Source organism: Ruditapes philippinarum, unplaced genomic scaffold (genome assembly GCF_026571515.1).
Source record: "Ruditapes philippinarum isolate M1 unplaced genomic scaffold, ASM2657151v2 ctg1212_1_1_1_1, whole genome shotgun sequence".
NCBI classification, from domain to species: domain Eukaryota; kingdom Metazoa; phylum Mollusca; class Bivalvia; order Venerida; family Veneridae; genus Ruditapes; species Ruditapes philippinarum.
The window spans coordinates 58,416-81,370 of NW_026856678.1; the positions used below are offsets into that span (position 1 = coordinate 58,416).

General features: G+C 29.4%; 1 protein-coding gene across 5 annotated transcripts; it reads right to left on the minus strand.

Moving 5' to 3' along the window:
• Nucleotides 1-4,836: 4,836 nt before the first annotated feature.
• Nucleotides 4,837-21,638, minus strand: LOC132747304 (uncharacterized). 5 transcript variants are annotated; one of them, XM_060736640.1, is made up of 3 exons: nt 21,385-21,638; nt 6,052-6,412; nt 4,837-5,180 (listed from the first exon to the last, which is right to left on the minus strand). In XM_060736640.1, exons 2-3 carry the CDS (start codon nt 6,395-6,397, stop codon nt 5,098-5,100), a joined length of 429 nt encoding a protein of 142 aa, XP_060592623.1. In that variant the 5' UTR covers nt 6,398-6,412; nt 21,385-21,638; the 3' UTR covers nt 4,837-5,097. The 5 variants fall into 5 exon arrangements, with proteins under 5 accessions (XP_060592623.1, XP_060592624.1, XP_060592626.1 ...); XM_060736641.1 differs by lacking the exon at nt 21,385-21,638 and adding an exon at nt 18,925-19,105; XM_060736643.1 differs by lacking the exon at nt 21,385-21,638 and adding an exon at nt 9,763-9,849.
• Nucleotides 21,639-22,955: the final 1,317 nt, after the last annotated feature.

Genomic DNA, 22,955 nt, shown 5'->3' on the forward strand with positions numbered 1-22,955 from the left:
TCCAAACAGCTAAGATTATCGTGGAAGTATTTGCGTTTCAGATCAGATTTGCGTTTCAGATCAGAGTAGTAAATGTTTTTAAGCTATTCGGGTCATTTATTTACTATACTATACTCACTATATATTTAAAAAGTCTCGTACCAAGCCATTTGGCTAATTATTTACACAAGAACTATGAATTAAATTTAATTCAAATGTAACATTCTATATTTGTTATGGTTGTGCAACAATATTTCATTATCAAATCGATTATCATACTTTCCCGGAGGAAGGTTTTTCAATCATATTTAAAACATCAACAACAATAAATAAATTAAAAAATAGCATTACTTTTATGTAACTAATTAGTCTGGTGGCAATCTGTTTTCAGCACTGTCATATTTTTTTAAAAAAATCACTGTAATTTCTGAATGAATATTAAGCACTTTGTCATACAAATGTTAACATTCAAGAATACCGGATATCGTTTTCATTTTATTCGAAATTAATGATGGCCGCCGATCAACAAAATTGGCAATTACAGCAACTATCCTTAAGTTACTTCCGGTCTTGTGGTCTTGCTTTCTAGGCATCAATTGCGATTAGTTAATAAAGATTGAAAGTAACAAAAGTAATTGGACATTTTTCTATATAATAAAAGGAGGGTATTGTTGAAAATTTAGATAAGACCTTCTTGTATTATTTTGGTATTTGCATTATAGATTTGATTGCAGTTTCAACAGGTTAATTTTTTTCTTGAGAAGCGTTCTGCGAAGTAAGATTGGAAAAATGTATCTATGCTATAACTAGTACCTTGGAATCAGGACGGCATTCTTCATTTAGTGATGAATTTTCGTTTCTCTTCTATGTTTCAGTATAATCGTATTTCTTATTTTGTTAATATCACGATGCACCTTATCGCAGTAAGACAAGCTCCGTGAATTCTAAAACTAATTTGCCTTGCAAATTGCTTGTGACCGAGAGAGATGTAGTAATTTTAATTTTAAGATCGATATAAGTGTGTGGTGTTATGTGTGGTGTTGTGTTGTGTGTGGTGTCCATTGATGACTTTCTTTAACATGGGGACCATACGCCGCTTTTCATGGAATGGCATGAAAGTGTCACATTGAAAATACCATGATAACCAACGTATGAACACATCTGCTGATGTTTCTAAATTCCAATTTTCACCATTTTATGTTTAAATGTTAAATTCTGCTTAGGTCGTTGGCTGTAGTTTCTCCATGAACAGGCTGAATTAACCGAGCCTGCAACATTTTTTTTCCGTTTTGGACTTTCTTTAGGGATTCCTATTTTCTCTATAGTATTTCGAATGATATATACTTATATTGATATTAGAAGACCTAGAAAAATTTGAAAAATGAATTATATGCTTTTGTTGTTTATTTGTTTGTTTGTTTTTGTTGTTTCTTGTGTTTACATACAATGCATTTTTATAAGTTTATCGTTATATTTTTTAGAACATATTTTCAACCAAACTACACATTTTGAACATGCATTTATACCCTGTAATTGCTATTACTGAATGAACCAACATACAATCAAGAGATAAACTAAAACCAGAGACGCTGTTAATAAGATGGGTCAAATTCAAATATATTTTAAAGTGCACGTAAACACCAATTTCATTAGTTTGACACACGTTTCTTACCTTAAAATGTATATATGTAAATATTCGGCTCCTCCAACAGTTCAATTTTCTACGCATGCAAATCTTAGTAATGAACATTTTTAAGGGTGTCATAACTAAACTTACTAGTCCAAGTTTCCGAGTACATGACATCTGTTAAAACGGCTATATATTCGACGTCCCGTGACGTTCAGGATAACTTACATTAGTTTCAATGGAATCAGGTTTGATGTCATTGACGCCCTCGGTGTATACAAATTATATTTATAAAAGCAAAGTATTCCGGGCTCATTTAGTATATACAAATTAATTTTTGTTCAATTGTGTTGGAAGCTATAAGCTTATTGAAACACTTTCGAATCCGTTCCTGAAACCAACCAATACTAAGCAATGAACGTAAAGTTTCTTGCTTAAGGAAACAACGGCTTGTCAATGACAGTGTTTGAACCCATGCGGTCAGCAATCCTTAGATTACTATTCCGACGCGTTAACCACTCGGCCACGCCGCCACTCATTTTTTGTGCATGACATAAAAAAAGACTTTATGTCTGTAAATACTAAGCTGCTGATATGTGTATGATAAGCGCCATTTTCTTTAATATCTGGGTAAAGTGTGGTCCTTCGGAAGCTTTAATCACAACAAAATTACATGAAAATTGCAGACACGTGTTTGAATGTTTGTACATGGGGGATTATGAAAATGTGCATCTATAAGTTTGCTTCAATTATATTACACCATTTCTCCATATAGCCAACAAAAAATTGTAAATCGAAATTGCTGTAAATGCAGAGTAGATGCACCTTTTTATGTAACTAATTATCCTTTTGATGAATCTTAGAACAAACAAACATCGTTTCCAATGGTCATAAGGTTTTATTATATGCCTTGTTCTAATACAGTTTAATGACAATGGATTTGATAATGTTTAAAGATACAGTAATAATTGACGTTTGAGCAAACATATATAGAATTTATTAAAATTAATAAAAATAACAACTCTTTCGGTACAGATTTTATTATCTTATAAAGTTTTTAAATGTTACAACCTTCAAAAATATTTGTTTTAAAGTCCATATACCTAAAACAACTTTTGATTATAAATGTTTTTACAAATATTGCATGGTAAACTTTTTGAATTTACCAGAAATAATTAGGAAATGAAATTTAGCCAGTTATAAAACACGCATAATATTGTTTCATTAAGCTTTCTCTAAATAATATGTCTTGTTCTAAGTTAGGAAAACAGGAACGTTTGATAAGTAAGTCATACAAAATAAAATTCATGGGCAAAATTAATTCAACTAGGTTATTGGAGAAATAGTTTAAACATTTGATTTATGTATACAATAAACAGTAAAGTTAGAGATTAAGCATTGTACTGAGCTAAACAATAAATTTAAACGTGTTTTAGGGGTCAGACAGGGCGAATGTCTGTTCCCTATTTTTCAATGTTTGTAAATGATATTGAGGATATTTCTAAACAAAAATGTATGTGTACATTTGATACTTGTGTTTGTTACAAGCATGTTACTTTGAATTGTCGCTAAATTTGAATACATGTATATATCTTTGTTTTGCCACATGAGTCTAAGACATTTGGGATGAAAATAAATTTTAAAGAATTCAAATACATGTATCATACAAAACATAATCTTGCTAAAAAGTTAATATGTTTTCTGAACAAAGTATAACCGGGAGTTGATAGAAATTAATTGTAAATAACTAAAAGGGAACGTTGCTTTAAAAATAATGTGTTTAGAATAAACCTCATAATTTTATTTGTCACAAAGGTTATTTAGCAATTTTGCTGATTAAACAATCAGATGTTTGTTTTCAAAGATATTGCAAAACAATCATTTTTTATTTACTCAGAAATGAGATGGTCCATACAACTTTAAAGTTAGATGATATTCCAGTCTTGATTTAATTGAATCACTCTGGTTGTATTAACCTATAGATACGAACATGGTATTTAGAATTAGCATGTTTTATTTAGTTGAGACTTGCATTCATTTTTAAAATTTGATAAGAAAATATACGAACAGAAAATTATAATACAATTTTAATAGACATGGTTATGTTCATTAAAATTATTGCTCGAATAAGCGGTTAAATTCATGACGTCCTTATTCTATTTGCAAATGCAATAAGTATCCGATTATTACTAAAATTACTTTTCTTGTATTTAAATGTTTGATGCATTTGTTTATATGTTTATAAGTATGTATACATAACATTATTGTTTATGGCAATATACATAATGTTACTTGGTGCTTTAATAAAATTTTGAACTTTGAAAATCTTGAAACTTCAATGTGCCTGTTGAAAAGGTGACAATAAAATTGCCTTCAACTTAAGAATGCCCAAGATATCATAACAGCGTATTGACATTGTCTTCAAATAGTTTTACTTATGATATTTCAATAACAACATGATAACCTAATAATAATCAAAACGGCCATTTTAGAATTTGTTTTAGATTATCGTCATTTTGAATTAGTATATCCGGATTTCATCTTAACATTTCCTGTCTGCCTAATAAATGTATGACTGGCATTTTGGTTTTAAAATAGAAATCGTGAGTCTGAATTGTCTCGTCTGTTACGTGGCTTCATGACAAGCTATCATTTTCTTTTTTTCTGTTTTCCTATAACAATCATTTCAATTTGCATAAACATGTTAGTCTGGACATCTAAAAATCTATCATGAAAGTTTTTTTTAGAATCCCTTCGGGATCTTTCATTTCAGACGATTTCATGCTGCATTTCATTTAATGTTCATGAGAATATATATGTATACAAAAATAGTCTGCTATGTGAATTTGATTAGTATATTGAACCAGTTTAGATACAATTCATTGTATTTCTTGCAGAATTTCCTAATACTACGTATCTTGAACAATTTTGATATCGGTGTCAAAGTCATCATGCAAGATACGCGTTTTCTATGATGTTCACATTCTCAGAAGCTCCCCAGTCATCTTAATTTTTGTAAGCATTTCTAGCAAACGTTTAGTTAAAAACCTGGATTATAGTTAAAAATGCATTTATATGCAAAATTATACAAAATTATAGGACTCTTAGTGATATAGTGGCCGTCAATGTCTCCTATCACCCACTAATTCAGAACACATAGTTTATAATATAGTTCAAACCTGATAAACATTGCTTCACATGTTCATATTGCTTGCATAAAAACTATTACACTGGTGTTAAGACTGTGTTTATTAAAATATTGCAATACAAGAACGCTGTTCTTTTAACAAAACATTTGTAACCATTTGCTCAGAATCCAATGAAATGTTTATTCCTTTTTGTTTATTTCTGTTTATTAATTTTGATTGTTGTTTTTAATTTACTGTATCACTGTATTGTTAATGATTAATGTTTTCATACAGTATATACTGACATGTTTCTTTTTAAAATGAAGTAAGTCTATGAAGGCATACAAGCAGGAGTATGCCTATTCAATATATGTTGTCAAACTCCGGATTTATCCGATGAAACAGCTCTAAATATCCATCAATGTCATCTGCTTCAGTAGGATCACCTATATTATAAGAAATAAAAGAAATAAATGTACATTGCATTTAAGTATATACTATTCTATGTAATTATATTCAGTATATTCTATTCTATATATATAATTTATGACAAATGAATTCAAATGATATGTGTCTTGTAACTTTGGGGGGGGGGGTGTTGTTTTTTGTTTAAATGAATTGACGTTTCTTAGTTATTTAGTCCCTCAACTTTAAAAATTGACGTCAAAGCACTTGACTCAGACCTCTGGTGGTTCGCATCCTGCCCGGGACTTTGGATTTTTTTACTTAAGGAAGCAATCTAGCTACTACCAAACGGGACGTCGGTGGTTCAACTCAGATCCCCGTTTGAATATCGTTTTAATATCAAAGCCTTAATACGGGAAAATTCACTTTTTTAATCTCGTGGCGATAATTTTAGCATAGAATTCAATAAACATAGTCCGATTTACTACAAATCAATTAAAATGTTTTCATTAATAAGCGAATCTTATGTGAACAATTGATCCAGGTTTGCCTGATGAAAATATAGAAAAAAGGCGTGTTATATTACACTGGCTTTGAAATGAGAGCAAACCCATCCATGTGTCAACTACAAATTTTACACAGTTTCTGTTTATACCAAAACAACATTCAATGAGGACACCTAAGTGTAAATTCCATCTAAACTATATATGAGCATTCATTCTGTTTCCTCCAAATTAATCAATTAAATTCGATTTAAAAACATTATAGGTTTATACAGGCTCAAACAAACCGAGCCTTGAACATTTCAATGTTGCCGTTTTGGACTTTCTTAACGGGATTCTATTTCTTTTTATTTTATCTCAAATAACCAAGTTTAATAAAAGTTAATTATAATTTATTAAAAAAACTTACGTTGTTTTTCGGATTTATGCTGTACTGCTATTAATATCGGCCGGCTTTCGTCTAATTGTCTTTCCAGTTTTGACTTTCCATATAATTTTTGATCATGTTTACCTAGGTTCCAAGACTGTTCATCACTATCAAAAGCATTTAGTTCTTCATTGTCCGGACTTGTTGTTTTATAAGTTTCTTTATATTTTGGAGACGAGTACTTTCCTTTTAACACTTCAAACATTTCAAGTCGTTTACCAATTCTGGGATAGTCATTTTCACGACTGTTTGTGTAGAAAAGCGTTGAGCAAATATGAGAGCATATTAATATTAATAATAGTTGGCAGCGTAAACCTGTTGTAAACATTGTGAGAGATAAAACCTGAAATAAAAGAAAAATAATGATTTTTAGTTAGGTATTAAGACATTTTGACGAGACGGTGCTAAGGGGCGTAAAGCACTTACTCATTATCCCTCATGTACAGACTCAATCAAACCGAATCTGCAATTTTCATGTAATTGTTGTGATTAATGCTTCCGAGGGATCACTTTGTTTTCAGATTTTTGACTAGTAGTAATAAAATGTAGCAGAAGCCTTTTTTCATTCATTTTTACCTCTCCTCCCAACTCCCCGTCTCTCCTTTCTTCACTTCTCCCCATAATTACCTGTCGGCCCTTTTTAATTGAATCTTTTAAGGCCTCAATTTTATCTTTCATTAAGTCAAATCGCAAGGCTTGTCTAACGCTATTATACTTGCAATTATTAATCTACTGGCACCCTCTATGCTTCGTTCTTTCTTCCTTTTTCGAACGTTTACACTGTATCTGTAAGGTGCCCTGCTGGGAGCATTTCAGGTAGTCCTATATGTTCGGATGTGATCGTAACGGATGTCACTCTTTATATTTACATTGTATATTTTGTTTTTGATAAAGTTCAATTTTGTTAAATTTAAATAATACAATTTTTATTTTTTCTTCTTTAATTTTAAAAAATGTTGGTCTTTTATTTCACAAATGATAATACTTTAGATAGATAATTTAAAATATAAATGATTTGAATAATATTTACATAATTATTAAACAGTAAATTTCATAAGGATAATCTTCAGTATATTTCCATGTGCATCCAAAGCAGTTAATCTGTTTAAGCTTTGGTTGAATATTCTTAACATTTTTATATAATACATGTATATATTCAAGTGAAAAATACATAACCTAGACAAATTCATTTAAAAAAGGTATCACTTACTTTAATCGAAAGCTAGTTAAATTAAATCCAAATATGACGAATTTACAGACGAAGACTCCGAACACCTAAATATAACTTATGTAAACTAGAATTATTGGTCTTATCATGAATATTTATATGAAATGGTTTTATGCGTTACCATAAACTACAGGTATTATCCTATTCAGAGACACAATAAATTATTCCAAACCAAACACTAATCAATAAGGTAAAAATTGGAATCAATGCGTTGTTTGTAAAAAAGATCTCGTAGGAGTAATTTTCCATAAGTGTGATATATTTTTTTTTAGTTTTTAATTAGCCTCAGACTTGAATTCATGATTGTACGCATTTTTTTTCGAAAAATATTTTAAGTAGGCAAGTATAAATAGAGATTTATTACATTATCTATCAATGGAATCGGCTGACCGACCTTTAAATGATCTATTTATACAGCATGATATATACTTTTTTTATATATAATACGTAGTTTGAACGTAATGCCGACAAAAACATTTGTCCTTTTTACAAGATATAGTCAAATTATTGGTACGACTTAAGGTAGTAACAAACGTATAAATTAATTTCGTTGTTTATTCATCAAAATATTAATAATAAAACAGTTTTACTGTAACAATTTTAAATGAATTATTTGGGTACACAATTAATATTTTTGCAATTCAAATATTGCATCAACTTAAACTAACAACTTTAAAATCCCATAAGAACAATTGATTGCTGATAAAAGGTCATATCATTTGATTTAATGAAAACTTTTTTTTTAAAAACTTTACTAGTGAAAAGTTCGTTAAATCCATAGCATCTTAATTATTACATAAATTAATCAAAATATACATCATTACATCAATTAAACAGCTAATTATATTAACTCTTAATAACAGTTTCAGTTTAATTTTCAAGTTAATTTGTTTTATTATCATTATTTAAAACTTACTTAAACCGTATTTTCAATGTAGAATCCGTTAAATAATATTTTTTTCACATTAACCATAAATTCCACCGCGCAAATAAAAAGTATCGAAGATTCAATATTTATACACAAAATTTATTCTTAACCATCAACAAAACGTTTAAATAAACAGAATGCTTATTGAAGTATGCTTAATAGATAAAGTTTTACGTGACCACTCGTTTATTCCTAAAAGATAATATTTTCTGCGTTCAAATACAAAAACACGGCATATTAAATATCCCAATTTATGCACGACGTGTCACGTTTCTAACGCTCATCCTGAGTTAAAGCGAATGAGTCAAATTAGTTGGGTGAACGTGTATATTCAGTCAGAATGGTAGCATATTTAATAAATATACAGTGATTGCTTTTGCATTTAATCATAAAAATTAGTTGATTGGTTGATTTTCTATTGCTACAAACAACCATTGATTACGCATTTACTGTACATGACCTGTCAAGGTATTTTGCGCTTAAACAAATTAAAATCATGATAAAAATATATCTGCTTCTCTATAAAAAAACGAACTTTAATCAAAGTGTACTAAGAAATAGAAATTCAAAGAATCATAAAACAACAAGGCTGTTATATGGAAATTCTTGAGCGCGGAGATACCTCTTGAGTATTGAAAACAAAGTCAAACAACCAATAAATATTTATCATGTACTTATTTCAATTCTGATTTCCTCCCTGTTTTCTTTAATGTTATTTTTTTTAATCTTATAAGTGAAATTCTGACTTACTTTAAATTCTGTATCTAGTTATATCTTAGTTCTTGAATAATTCTTTTCTTTTTATTTACAACTAATATAAAATATAGATGATCTTTGATACTTTTAGTTTTGTATCCTTGATAATTTCAATTTCATTGCAAAAAAAATATATTCCCCCGATGTATGATATTAAAATAATGAATCAGATGCTATTTTAAACCCTAACGATAAAATGTTTATAATTCAAATGATATTTGAATAGCCCTAGACGCATCTAAGATGTTTTTGATTAATTCGATTTTAAACATCCATCCCTGTGCATTTAGATATTTTTATAAGAGATGATGTCCATTTTACAGTTCAGTTTAACTTGTAATAATTTCGTCAGTGAAAAATAAAGTTTTGCATCTAACATTGGTATTGCACCTCAATCATTGTTTTCTAAATTGGTTACGTTCATTCGCATTTTGCATTTTCAAAGCAATTAATTAGCAAATAGATCCACAATTCTTTACCGTCACTTTTAAAGCAAACACTTTTTACGTTCAGCATGTAGCAATATCACATTGTCTAGCCGTTAATAAGAATTAAAATAATATTGTTAATTAAATTGTAATGAATTTACTGAAATCTCAATTATTATAGAGAGGCAAGACAAGAAAAAAATATTCAATTTTGTACTTGATTTTTTTGCGATTCAAAAACAAAGAAAAAAATACTACGACTATTTAGAAATATTAATTTTCTATCAGCAGTCCATAGATAAATATCTATAAATAAATAACATTATTTTTTCAGATAATACAAAAGTCCATACCTACAAAAGCCTATTCGTTCCTTACAGTTTCCAGTAGTTGATCATCTAATATCACTATTGTTCATGTGGGTGAATCTTCAAATGTGATTTATGATATATATGCTATATGATAGCTTCATAAGCCATTAAATACTGAATTCTATTGAAAAGGGGAAGATCTTTAGAAAATAATCAAAGAATACACAAAGTCAAGAAATGTTGTTATTCGCGAAAAGACCATTAAACTCATAAGTACAGTTACGTTTCATTTTTATAGACACGTTTCTCTTTTCTGTTTTTTTCTTCTCTTTTATCATGTAAAGACCAATACAGTTACGTTTCATTTTTATAGACAGATTTCTCTTTTATGTTTTTTTTTCTTTTTTATTATTTATTAATTTATTTATAATTATCTTTTGCGGTTGTTTTTTTTTCTTACCAAATATTTATGTTTTTGTAGTGGTATAGTTTATTGTGTTTCTTTACATTTTTTTTACAAAAGATATATTTTCATTTTATTTCTATCTTTTATGTACACTGAGGTCTTTTCTTGTATGTATATCATTTCAGTTTTGAACTTTAAGGTTGATTTAAGGTTTATGGATTGCAAAAATTCATAAATACAAATATTTTTAAGCCTTTTAATGCTTTTTTTCCTTATTGGATTATATTTATATGATACACTGGTATGAGATGAAACTAGCATTATAGCAAGAATGTCGTTATTTATTGCAAATGTCGTGTTTCGTGTAGCAAACAGACGTTGTCTCTTGAAACAGAAAAAAAATGTAATTGATGCAAGTACGATGAAGTTCAGTTTAAACAAGAAGTGTCTCGTAGTGTATGTCGGAGTTTAGTCATAGCATTTAATTTCTAGATCTATGAAACACAACATATATATGTTTCTTTTTGAAACTGTCGTGTTTCGGTAAGTGTTAGAATGGCCAATAAGATTCCTTGACTTTCAATTTGTTATTTTACAATGACCAATAAAAAGCATACTTGTATTAATTCCTTTCCTGTAAAGTTTACAATTTGACAGGAAGTCAAACTGCTCACAGACTGATTTTGTCCGAAAAACAAAATGTCTGAAATGTAGTTAGTTCTTTTGGACATTAACTGTATGTTTATTATCATTTAATAGATGTCGTTAATATTTTCAAAAGATAAACATACTATTGAATACTGAAAGAATATACAGAATGCACTGTAATTATAACTACAACGAATTAATAGACATAATTGTTGTCATCTTCTTTAGAATGTCAAGTCGTGAATCAACCAACAAGATGGGAGAGTCGCTTTATTAAGATAAAGCGGATGCAATTAGCTTTAGCCGACAGTTTAGAGCCTGATCAGCCTGCACTTTCCTGCAGTCTGACCAGGCTCTTTATTGTTTGCAGGATTTCAATGGTCAAGTGATGGTTGCAAAAGTCATATACTAATATCCCGAAAGAGCAATTGTAGACAAATGTAAGAACATAGTGCTAAAGAGAAAACAAATAACATACGTATTCTCTTTTTTTAAATGAGAGCATTTTTATAGACTTTTTATTATTTCTCATTACTTTTGCAGCATTATCAAATTCATATTTGTATACACATATAACGACTATTACAGTACATACTTCTTATGAATTTGTATTGGAATATATTACCAAATAGCCTAATGGCGTTGCTGTTTTAATACCAAGTTACAGTTTTTTTAATTTATAACAATCAACATTTAATCATCAATAGTACATGCACTTTTAATTTAGAAACTTCTGTGAAAGTAGTATTACAACGGTTATCAGTTGATACTATGAAACCTTCAATGTATCAATATCTTGCAAGCTAAAGATAAAGGTACTTGGTACTGATCATTCCTGTAAAGTTTGGATGAAATTGCACCAGTAGTTGTGACGGACAGAGACACGACGAAGAAGTGATCACTATATTTCGCCACTAAGCTGTGGAGGCGACACAAACATCATAAAAAATAATGAATGTCTTACCACATACGGATAAATGACACCAAATATTAATTAATGGTACTATTATTATTAACTACTGAGTTAAATTTGACAAATAAAAAAATTCTAACTACAATGAAGGCGATAAATTATGAAGATAAATCTATGACATTATAGATATCAGGTGGTTAGTGATCAAATACTTTCATTGTATTTACAGTATGTGTTCATAAGATTTAAAATCACCATATGTGACTAAATTTAATTATTGTAAAAGGGCAAAATGAATAGAAAAAAAAACTCCATAGTTAATGTTAAATCGAATAATTCCTTTTTTATTCAGTCTATCAATAACTATTTTAAAATAAATTGTATTTGAAAAAAGAAAGACATCGCCTCAGTTTGAAACTAGTATTTTTATGTTTGACAAATATAATTTTTTATCAAGAATTTACTGAATTTAGAGGCAAAGACAGTACTTTTTCCTACGGATATTTTTCTTCAATTTGTTGTATATTCAAACGCCAGTGTGCGTAAAATAATTAAGCATTTGTTTTATTTTTTTTTTAAGCAAAAATGCGAATACAATAACAAATATACAATAACAATACTAATGTATTACAAAAATAATAAAATTTGAAATTATGATATATTGAATTTAATTAGAATTAGATAAATGATAATTCATCTATAATCAAATATAGTAAACAAGATCAACAAGGAAAGGTGGCGTTCAATAAACGCAACCCCCACACGACCAAGCAACAAAGGCCAGCTGCAAGGAGCCCAGGAGGACCCCAAACGAAAACATGACAAGGCACAAGGCAGAACGCGTACAAGAAAAAATCACATACTTATACATAAAGGAAATAAAAGTAACCGAAAAAGAAATCAAATATAATTTATTGATTTATAGACGCACAAGGTAAAAGGGCACAGGGGAAGGGGACGGTCAAAATTTAAAAAAAAATAGATCTAGGGGCTAAAGGGAAGATACTTTAAACAAGGGACACAACCAAAAGTGTCACCAAAACAGTATGAAACAACAAAGACATACATCTGAGGAACACATGGATGTCGCCTTTGAACGGTCAGTAGCATAAGTACTACTGTGAAGGGTGCATCAAACAACATTCTCAGCCCCACCATGTTCCTATAAACGAGACAGTGTAAATAAAATGAATACCAGCCAAGTGAAATTCTAACAGTTGTTATGTTCAAAAAAGGTGAAATAAGTAAAACACCGAAATGATCATGTAGAAACATATAAAAGAAAACCCAATGACCATAACAAAATACTCAACATCTTAAAAAGTAAGACAGAGCAACAAGAAAATCACCTACAAAGGTCCGATGAAGCAAAAAAGACAAACATTAAGGCAATTCAGTCCCAAACGGGTTTAAGAACTGTCCATCATAGAATATCCTACTTGGTCTGTCAGATGTAATCAAAATAGGAAAGCGTAGTGTTAAACTGTTCAAGGGTTTAACACTAAGCATGCGGTATGGTCTTAAAATAGTAGTGCCATAATCTCTTCTAATAAAACGTGTAATAATTTTAGTAAAGACAACAGTAGAATTACAATGACCCAAGATCTTACTAAGGTTGTAAATAATATCCCCATAAAAATCAGGCTGGCTAATCCCTTGTCGCAGAAGTGTTTTTAGAGCACTATCGAATTTTGAAATTAAATCAAAATTTTGTAAAATATTTACGTAACTTATAATAGCGATAGCCCTGTAGTAATGAAAATATTCCGCTCGTTTAAATCCTCTACGTTGCTCTAGCGAATCTAATCAGCTAAGATACATAAACCCCGTAAAAAAAGATGTTGCATGCGGTACGTCTTCATCTAAATGTTGATAATTTACTATCGTCTCTTTATCATAGATTTTGTGTTATGTTATTAATATACAATGTACATGTAATTGTTTTTGATAGTAATATGAAGATCCACAAATGATGTACTTAAATTTCAAGATTTCGTTTTATTAAGTTGTAGCTCATTAGGATAAGTATCAGACACAATTTGATCAAAATAAGAATTAACTTAATTAAAAATGTCATCAAGGTATCTGGAAGTGTTATTTAATGCAAATATAACATCTTGTTGTGTATTTTCAGAGAGACTCAACATAAAGTCTCTTTCATATCAATATAAAAACAAATCGGCGACCAGAGGTGTACAATTAGTACCTACAGATAGGAATTCCTATGATTTGTTTAAATAGAGTATTACCAAACCTGACATAAATTTTGTCTAAAACAAAAAAGAGTACTCTACAAACTTCGTCACAGGTCCACATAGTATAATGTTTTACAATACAATTTGTAAAGAAAACTTTTTGAGAGTTACATGCAAGAAAGGTAACATAAGATAAATTAGTATACAATGTACCATTAATCAAATTATATGGCAGTGTAGTATAAAGAGTAGCAAAATCGCATGTACTGACAGTTGAAGTTTGATAGTTCTATCCAAAATTTCACCAGAATTTTGGATTGATCAAAATAGATGTTTACCTGTGTTTTCGTAGACTAATCATTTAGGAATCAAATACATGTTATTTTTCATCGATTCGAACTTTAAGACTGGAAATATAAGTGATATGACTGTTAACAATGTATATTTCAGAAGCAGAGGTTTTGAAGCTTCCTACTCAATCCGTACTATTTATTATTTGTCAATTATCATGTAAATGTAATGTTTATAAATAAAATATTGTTTAAGCAGTAGTTTTAGAATACGAATTAGTACTATTAAGTTCCTTATGGAACACGTTAATGTAATGGATACGTCATACAATAATGATATTATTAGCCGCCTTGTCTGCTGGTACCAAAACAAAATTTGAGTGAAAAGCTAGAATATCTTTTTTTCAGATGTCATAAAGTAAGTCTCGGTTTAGGTAGAAGAACATGTTCATTTCCACGATAAAAATTAATAAGTAAATCAATAATTTTGAACATGTTACTATAGCATAGTATCCGCATTTTCACGGCGACACCATTTAATCGAATAATCCTCAATTGATTCGGCAATCTGACCACGACAAGCATGAAAATCAATTTCCGAAGCATGATGTTTATGTAGAAAACAAACAACATGTCATTAAGTTTATTTAGTTTATTTTTTGGCATCGAAGACCCTTATTAATAATGAGATCTTTTTTATCTTTACTTATTGTAGCATATTTGCGATGTCTACACACAGTGTCTCATTTTGATAAGATACAATCGCATCTATACTCGGTCTAGGACGTATTACGACACCACAATATTCGGGCGTATTCTTTTATCCAAAGGGCCATGAGTTTTGCAGAACCCTTCTAGACAATATCTCAGCTCTTGTCTTTTAATTTCTCTGGACTTTGAGTGCAAAAGCAGTTGCTTTTACTTAAAGGGGTTCTATTCAAAACACTTGAACCATGTGCTGAATTATTTTTGACAATTGTCATTGTATCGTTCATTTATAATGTAAAAAAGATCCACAGATAAGATAAATCAAAATAATGGTTACTTAAACTCTCTCAGCTAATGTATCGTTTTGTCTTTCTGTTACAGACAGTGACAAGGAAAATATGTTATATGTAGAATTATTTTGATTAATTGTTCAATGTTTTGGGTTGGTTTGCAATGTTACGAGCATAGAATATGCCAGTAAAGGTTACGATCGTATTGTTTTCAAAATAGCCATATCTTATTCACAAGAAGGTTATATCTACTTACAAAATAATCAAAATAATGTGTCTAGACAAATAAAGGTATAAATATATCCAGAATTAAGCGGCTAACACGTGCAATTAATGGTTATATGATATGTTCTGTTTCTTGTGTATTGGATTGAATATGTGAATTAATTTACGAGATTACTTCTCAGCTTCATTGAGAATACACCGTATTTAAACTAAAACCTTTATTGTCAAATATCAAATGCACTGCAAGTACTGTTTTTATTGCTGTGGTAAATACGACATACGTATATGGTACAAATGATTGGTCTAAGTCACATTGCTATTTTTTGATTGTCAACATGTTGAAAATACTCTTGGAAAGGCATATCCAAATGCTCATTACAAAATAAAAGAAATTAAGAAAGATATATTAACATAAGACATAATATATGAGAACTATTTTTTTGAAAAATCATCATTCAAATAAACATTATTTTTGCAATAATCTACACATGTTGTCGTACCGCTAATCAATTATTTATCTATTTGTTTGTGTGTTGTTTCATTTAGTTTTTATGTTTTTGTTCGTTAATTTTTATTGTTTTGTGTGTTGATCTTTTTGTTTGTCTGTTGGTTTGTCTTTTTGTAAAACAACAGTCTGTCTTTGCATGAAACATTTTGTCTATGAAGGGAGAAAACAGGGCCGAGAATTATTTGGTTAATTTATGACCCTTAAGCATGTTTTTTCCAAAACTGTTTTTGCAGAATGTCAAAAATGGTAGTTTTAAAATTAGAATTTTTGTGTGTGAAATGTTTTCCGTATTTTTAATTTCTTATTTTTTCGTTTTATTTTTTGCTTTTTAAATTCTTTTCTAGAAAAACACATTGCCAATTAAAACAATTTGATCATATGATCATTAATTTTTAAACATATTGTTTACATTAAAAAACAAAGGCCATGTCATGCAAAGGATAATATTTTATATATGTTTGATTGATGAAGAATTGAATAGTATACATAACACTGAATTTATAGCTATCTGATGATTAAAATATACTTTGAACAGGTGATTTTATTGTTATTCAAGAACTACTTGTGTATGGAAGATTATGCAAATATTACCACACACCAATATTTCTGAATGATTGTGAAAAATAGTACATGTACAGGTGCTTCCAAACGAATAATACATGATTAAGCAATCATTTGTGCATTGTACTTGTTGTTGTTTTTTTTCCATATAAAGCAACCAGAAGTTATCATGTTGTAATATTTTTTATTATTTATCTTCCATAGAAATTTACAAAATCTTTAACTTTCAGAATATAATATTTAATCTTATTTCTGTTTCAACTTAGCAAAGAGAGTTTCCATATACAAACATGCCCAGGGCGGCGTAATTCACTTTGAATGTAAGCAAATAGAATTGATTTAAAATTATTATGGAATGAATCTATAATTTTTATTACATTAATGTAAGACATATGAAGGCTAAAGGGGATCAGGGGAACAATAAAATCGTTTGATACTTGAAACGGCTTTATTGAGCTAAATCTAGATGGTACTAACATTTGCTATAGCGCGGATTGGACCTTTGCAGTGTTTCAAACTAATTAAAAATTATTGTCACTTATCTCTAATGTCATATTAAAATACTGTTAATAAATTCACATATACATTTCATTGTCAAAGTTCTATAAACTTTGTAATAAGCAAATCACCATTGTTTGTAAATATGTTAATCAAATATTCATTTGGTGTCATTACTAGTTATAGTATACATGTATTGCTACGTATTCTAACGATAAACCCCATACCATATGCCCACAGATATCTTTCCAAAAGTTGAAACGGATTGTATCTATTTGCAATTTAAATAATTTTAAAAAATTGACAAAATGTGTCCCCCCGGGAAACAAAAAACACAACAAATTAATGAATTTTAGACCGGTTTGATTGAGTCTGTACATGGGGGATAATAAAATGATGCAACATTCCTCACGTCCCCCTAGCACCGGCTTGAACGATACTCAATTTGCAACACTTAAAAGTGCTGGTATTAATGATTTAGAAGGACCAAAAATATATAACAACATTGAACTTGTCCTCATAATGATACACACTATGTTAAATATGATTACAATATCGCCACTTATATACCAAACATTTATTTACAGCTTTCGAATCACAGCATTTTAGTGTAAGTGTATGATTCAGCCAAAAAATCAAAACTTTTGACCTTTGGCTATTTTTATTTATTTTATGCTGAACATATGACCCTCATCATGGTTTTATTTGTGCGAGTATATTCAAATACAACTACAAGAATTTATTTCTATAAGCAAATAATAGAATAATATATACATGTAATAAAATAATATTGATATAATCCAAAACTCCGTGTTTAAAGGTGTTGCATCTTTAGTCTAAGGTTAACAAGTGAACGCAGATTTTAGGCTTGCTAAAAACCATTTTTGCTAGAATTTTACCATTGACACGGTTAAAACGAGGTACCAAGCTTCTAAAACGGTCATGTATGTTTGTTGTTGTTGTTGGTATTGTTTTAATTTCTTTTTTAAACATTATATTTTAAGCATTAGAAGAAACATTATAGTCAAGTATAATTACTGTAACAGGTTCTATAAATAAAGTTCCGAAATATGAACAATTTTCGCTTTCACATTTTTATGTCTTTAAAATGGGAATATTTCATTCATCAATTATTCTCTTAGATGATCTTATATTGCTACATGTTACAGTGACATTATGCCCATCCAATAGTAAATGGTGGGTGTCAAAATAGCTTTACAATCTGCCATAATCAATTTCATTTTTAATGACCAATCAATAACCTGTCTGGCCTAAACAAATTTGTACAAATATCATTTTTATTGGTAACGCAAAGAAGATAATCATTTGTAAAAGCCAGTTGTTGGTCAGGCACCATTATATTCCTTTGAATTATCTAGCAAATACAATTCAAAGTGGATAGGGATGTATACTTATTATATAGATACTGTGAAAAAATGAGCATAATGTCACTTTTAGAGATATATTTTTGTTATACTTCTCAACTTCTTGAGATGCAGTAATAAGTCTGAATACAATGGTATATTTATTTTTTATTTATACTAAATTACCGTTGCATATGTGCATTAAAATTTATTGTTATTATTTTGATACCACAACATATAAATTTAGATTTTTTATAAACAAAAAAAAAGAAATATAATCTTTTTTAAAATGTCGATCATTAACTACTTTCTTTTTTCCAGATTCTCTTCTGCTAATACTATTATTCTTAACTTTGAAACAAACATTTTTAATTTTCTAATGATATACTTTTAAAATTTGCTGCAGGCAAGCAAAAAGTTCAAAAGCATATATTTCCATGAATGCTTTGTAATATATATTAACATTTATAGAAGATACTCCTTCATGAAAATTTTGTTTCTATATGTATTAAATGTATTATGCTGTTTACAATTTGTATTCAATAGAGCCTTCTAACGCATTAAAACATCTTTATTTTTTAATAGAAAACTTGCTTACCTGATAGTTAAAAATGAGTTGATTTTTTTTTCTGTTACTATGTTATCCCTGTGTTTGAACAAAAGCCCTGACTTTAACAAAAAATATTCTTCCACATATGCCTACAACGAAGATACCATTTACTTATTTTCAGTCGAGTAAATAACCATGGGTAAGTATCCAAATGAAAATCTAATATTTGTGAACTTTAATTTTGTGCCGAGTCGCCTCAGACTTTATTGGATTTATATTTTGTTCAACAGATGTAACTTTAAGTATAAATATAGGCTAAAGAGAACAGCATGTATAAACATTGCTTATGTAAGAATTTAATATACAATAAAAGTGTATTTGAGTAAAAAAAACAAATAGAAGGCCAAATGAAAATATTTATCATTTTGTATACAATGCACATGTATGTCTGTTCAACACAAATAAAAAGCAAAGATTTCATCTTTGGCAAGTTAAAACTTAAAGCGAGCCTGGAATGTTTTCAAATGTGCCGTGTAGGGCGGCCTTTCAAGATTCTACCTTAGCTATTTTTATGAAAATATATATATTTGAGTAAAGAGCAAATTGTTGAAAACTTGTTGACTGGCTGGACTGAATATGGAAGAGAATGCAATAAAAAAACTTACAGTGAAGTTTGATGTACATTGAAGCCACAAAGGTAACTAAACTTTTGAGCGCCCATGAATACATATGTGTGGTGCAAATCATTCTATTTATATTTTAGGAACGCCAAATAGGAAGGAAAAATAGTATGCCAGTCTTTTAGGTTGCTACCTCATTCATTAGAACAATAGTCATTAAATGCAATACACCAGTTATCAATTTCTTTAGGGAAATTACCGTTGTGATCTGGGGTTATTTAAAAATTATTATAGGCTCAATGAATATAAAGATGCTTTATTATAAAGCAATGAGCAACATTATCAGATAAATGCTATAACGAAAAGAAAATATACTTCAGTGCATCTATTGAAAAGCGTTATCCGTACAAGTATTTACCTATTTTTTTTATAAAATGTGTCTTGTAAAGTCTTTTAATAGAGTGTATCTTATAGATTTACCGTAAAAGTTAGAATAAGATCTGTCAAACATGTTTACAAAATGCCGTTTCAAAATGTAAAAAAGAAATCACCATTTTAATCATTAACTTTTTTTAGAAAATAAATGGTTCCAGAGCAATTCAAAATATCGGTGTTCATGATATAATGACAAAGAGTAAAAACATCTGGCAACCTCCCACCCCCGCACCGCTTTAATATAGGAGAAATCAGTAACCACCAGTTTATACTGGTTAGCACTGTAAATAACAAATATACATTTACATATGCACTCTGTAGAATTAATTAAAATTTTCGATCCATTGGCAAAGTTGATACAAACGTATTATCCCGTTGAGGAAAATAATCATTGACAAATGCTTATATCTGAATACAGTGTTGAATATTATGTCTTTCATATTACTAAAACGAATAAATTGACCTTAATTTGATATGCGATGTATCAATTAAATTTTATAATTATTGTGTATTTGAATAATTCATGTAAATCAGAGATTTTTATATGCATTAAGTCGTAAATGTTCAAGTCGTTAATTTTATATAAAATTAAAATCCATTGCTTACGGTTGGATGGGGTCATGTAGCAGATAGGAACAGATTCTACCATAATTCTGGCTTCCCCTTTTTAACATTTTTGTTCATCATTTGATACGGTATGTCAAAGTATATAAACAGACACGCCGAAGACCTTAAGTTAATCCTACCAATACAACTAGCGCAGACTAAGACTAGAGCCCCTCTCACAAAAAAAGAACAAATTCATTTTATTTTTGTTTTTGTCGTTTTGGATTATTTCCATTTGTTTGGTTTCTTTTTTTGTGTATATGGATTTTAACAAGAAGTTTTTCATTTAATAAACATATTTATTTAAAACTATACACATCGCTTTTAAATTGATTTCCAAAACAAAGCATGTCAAAACATTTTGCTTCATATAGAAGTTTCAAAAGAGGTCAAATGCACAAAAGACATAAAAGTTCAAATGCATAAAAGACATAAAAGTGCAATTGCAATGAAAAAAAATATTCAAAAGATAATGAAGAGCTATACTCAAAAATAAATATCGATTGTTTGTGCAATTTTAGCCGGATTTGAGTTAAAACATTATTTGGGTCAATTTGCACTGTAGAAAAATTATTAAAACTACAAATACATTGTATTTACTATCATAAAATATATTATATATATTTAGGAAAAATGGATTGAGAAAATAACATGAAATTTAGACATTCATCAAATTGTAATTAATTCTTGAAAATAAAAGTTTCCACTTCCTTAATGTAAAAACCCACTGTGTAGTCACTTAAACAAATTAAGCCATTAAAATACATTGTATGATAAGCAATAACTGTAACAATTACCAGGAAAACACTTGAATATTATCAATTTGTAGAAAATCTGTATTACTTACTGCAGCTCTGAGAACGACCAAACAGTTGTTTCTTTTATCCAAACTCTTCTAAATCCTGAAACATCGCGAGAAAAGTAAAAAAGAAAACAGTGATATGCTCTTGAAAATTTAGTTTATTTTGTCTGATATTAATATCTTCAAGTATTTACAAGAAATATTCGTGCATTTTAAATTCATTCAAAGCATTGGCGGGCCAATAATTTTCGAGATGAATAATTGAAAAATCAAACAAAATACGAAACAGTCTTACGTTCATGCCATTGCAATTACTCAATTAATTGATATTCAATTCATGACATAGACTGACAAATCTTCCTGAAGAAATAAAAATAAAAGTATCTAAAACGTTTTGGTATCATTTAAACGATTGAAAAAGAGTAAACAGAGTTGAAAGCAATTTGAAATTTGAGAAAAAATGACAAATGACAAATGTAGTTCAATAACCTAATTGACTTGGCTCAAGTTGGCTGTGGTGCGTGCTTTTAACTGGTGTCTATATTTAACTTAATCTAAATATAGAAACAATGGCAAAGGCCAAAAAATGCACGTTCGTGACCAAATGGTATAAAATAAATAAGTTTAAGGATTAATCATTGAAGATACTGAATTGTATTGAAGTAAATATTTGTTTGATTTTTTGAATGTCTGCCAAGTTATGATACATACAACAAAACGAATAACTAAATGATCTTTTAATTGTTGAATCACAGAAAATGATTAGCTGCATGTAGTTCAAAGAAAGACGTTCAAGGGCATTCAAAACCAATGGAAGACATTATTATCTTCGAAGGTCATTCTGGAAGTCAACTTACTAAATAAACTGAAGGGTGAGAAATAATTGGAACGATTTAGGTCATTAGGAGTTGATAGTTACTTTTACGCTTTGGTCAATGAAGTCATTAAGATGATTTATGTTAATGTGAAAAATCAAATTAAATTTGCAAATAATGTTTAGTCAATATAACTGGCCATGCATGTAAGAATAATACATTGGATTCAAGCAAATATATTACAATTCTAAAAAGGGGAGATCTCTCAAAGGCTATGTAGGCAAAACAAAAAGCGAAAATAACGGGTTGGCATTGTTCGTGAGAAAGGTGCGACATCTTTCACGAGGCCCAGCACCTGTATACATGTCAGTAATATTCAAACTTTAATCACTCACGGCTGTGGGTTCGAATTCCGACAGGGACTTTGGATTCTTTCATGTAAGGATACGGAACGTCGGTGGTTCCACGCAGGTGCGCGTTCGTGTTTGAAATAATGCATGGAAGGGCACCTGAGGTCTGACTAACCACATTGAACTGGGGAAATGCGTTCCTGACATTGCTTTAAAAAGACTTTCTTTCTCTCATTTTAATCATAGTATATTATAATAGTTGACCTGTTATAAGAGACGGTGCTTTTTATAAACGTCTCGGCCCTTTTAACCTTAAGTAATTTAAATATGCTGTTCATTTCTTAAATACACGTCATTTTAACTTAGTATGGGAGCAATCCCATCTTATTCCTATCATGGGTTGCGTACTTTTATACGAACTTGTGGTAGGAATTATGGCACACACGTAAAC

Bases quoted from the DNA above. Each gene is read 5' to 3' on its own strand.
- LOC132747304 (XM_060736640.1), bottom strand. From the start codon at position 6,397: ATGTTTACAACAGGTTTACGCTGCCAACTATTATTAATATTAATATGC. The intron at 5,181-6,051 runs GTAAGTTTTTTT...CTTATAATATAG, and splicing joins GCATAAATCCGAAAAACAAC to GTGATCCTACTGAAGCAGAT.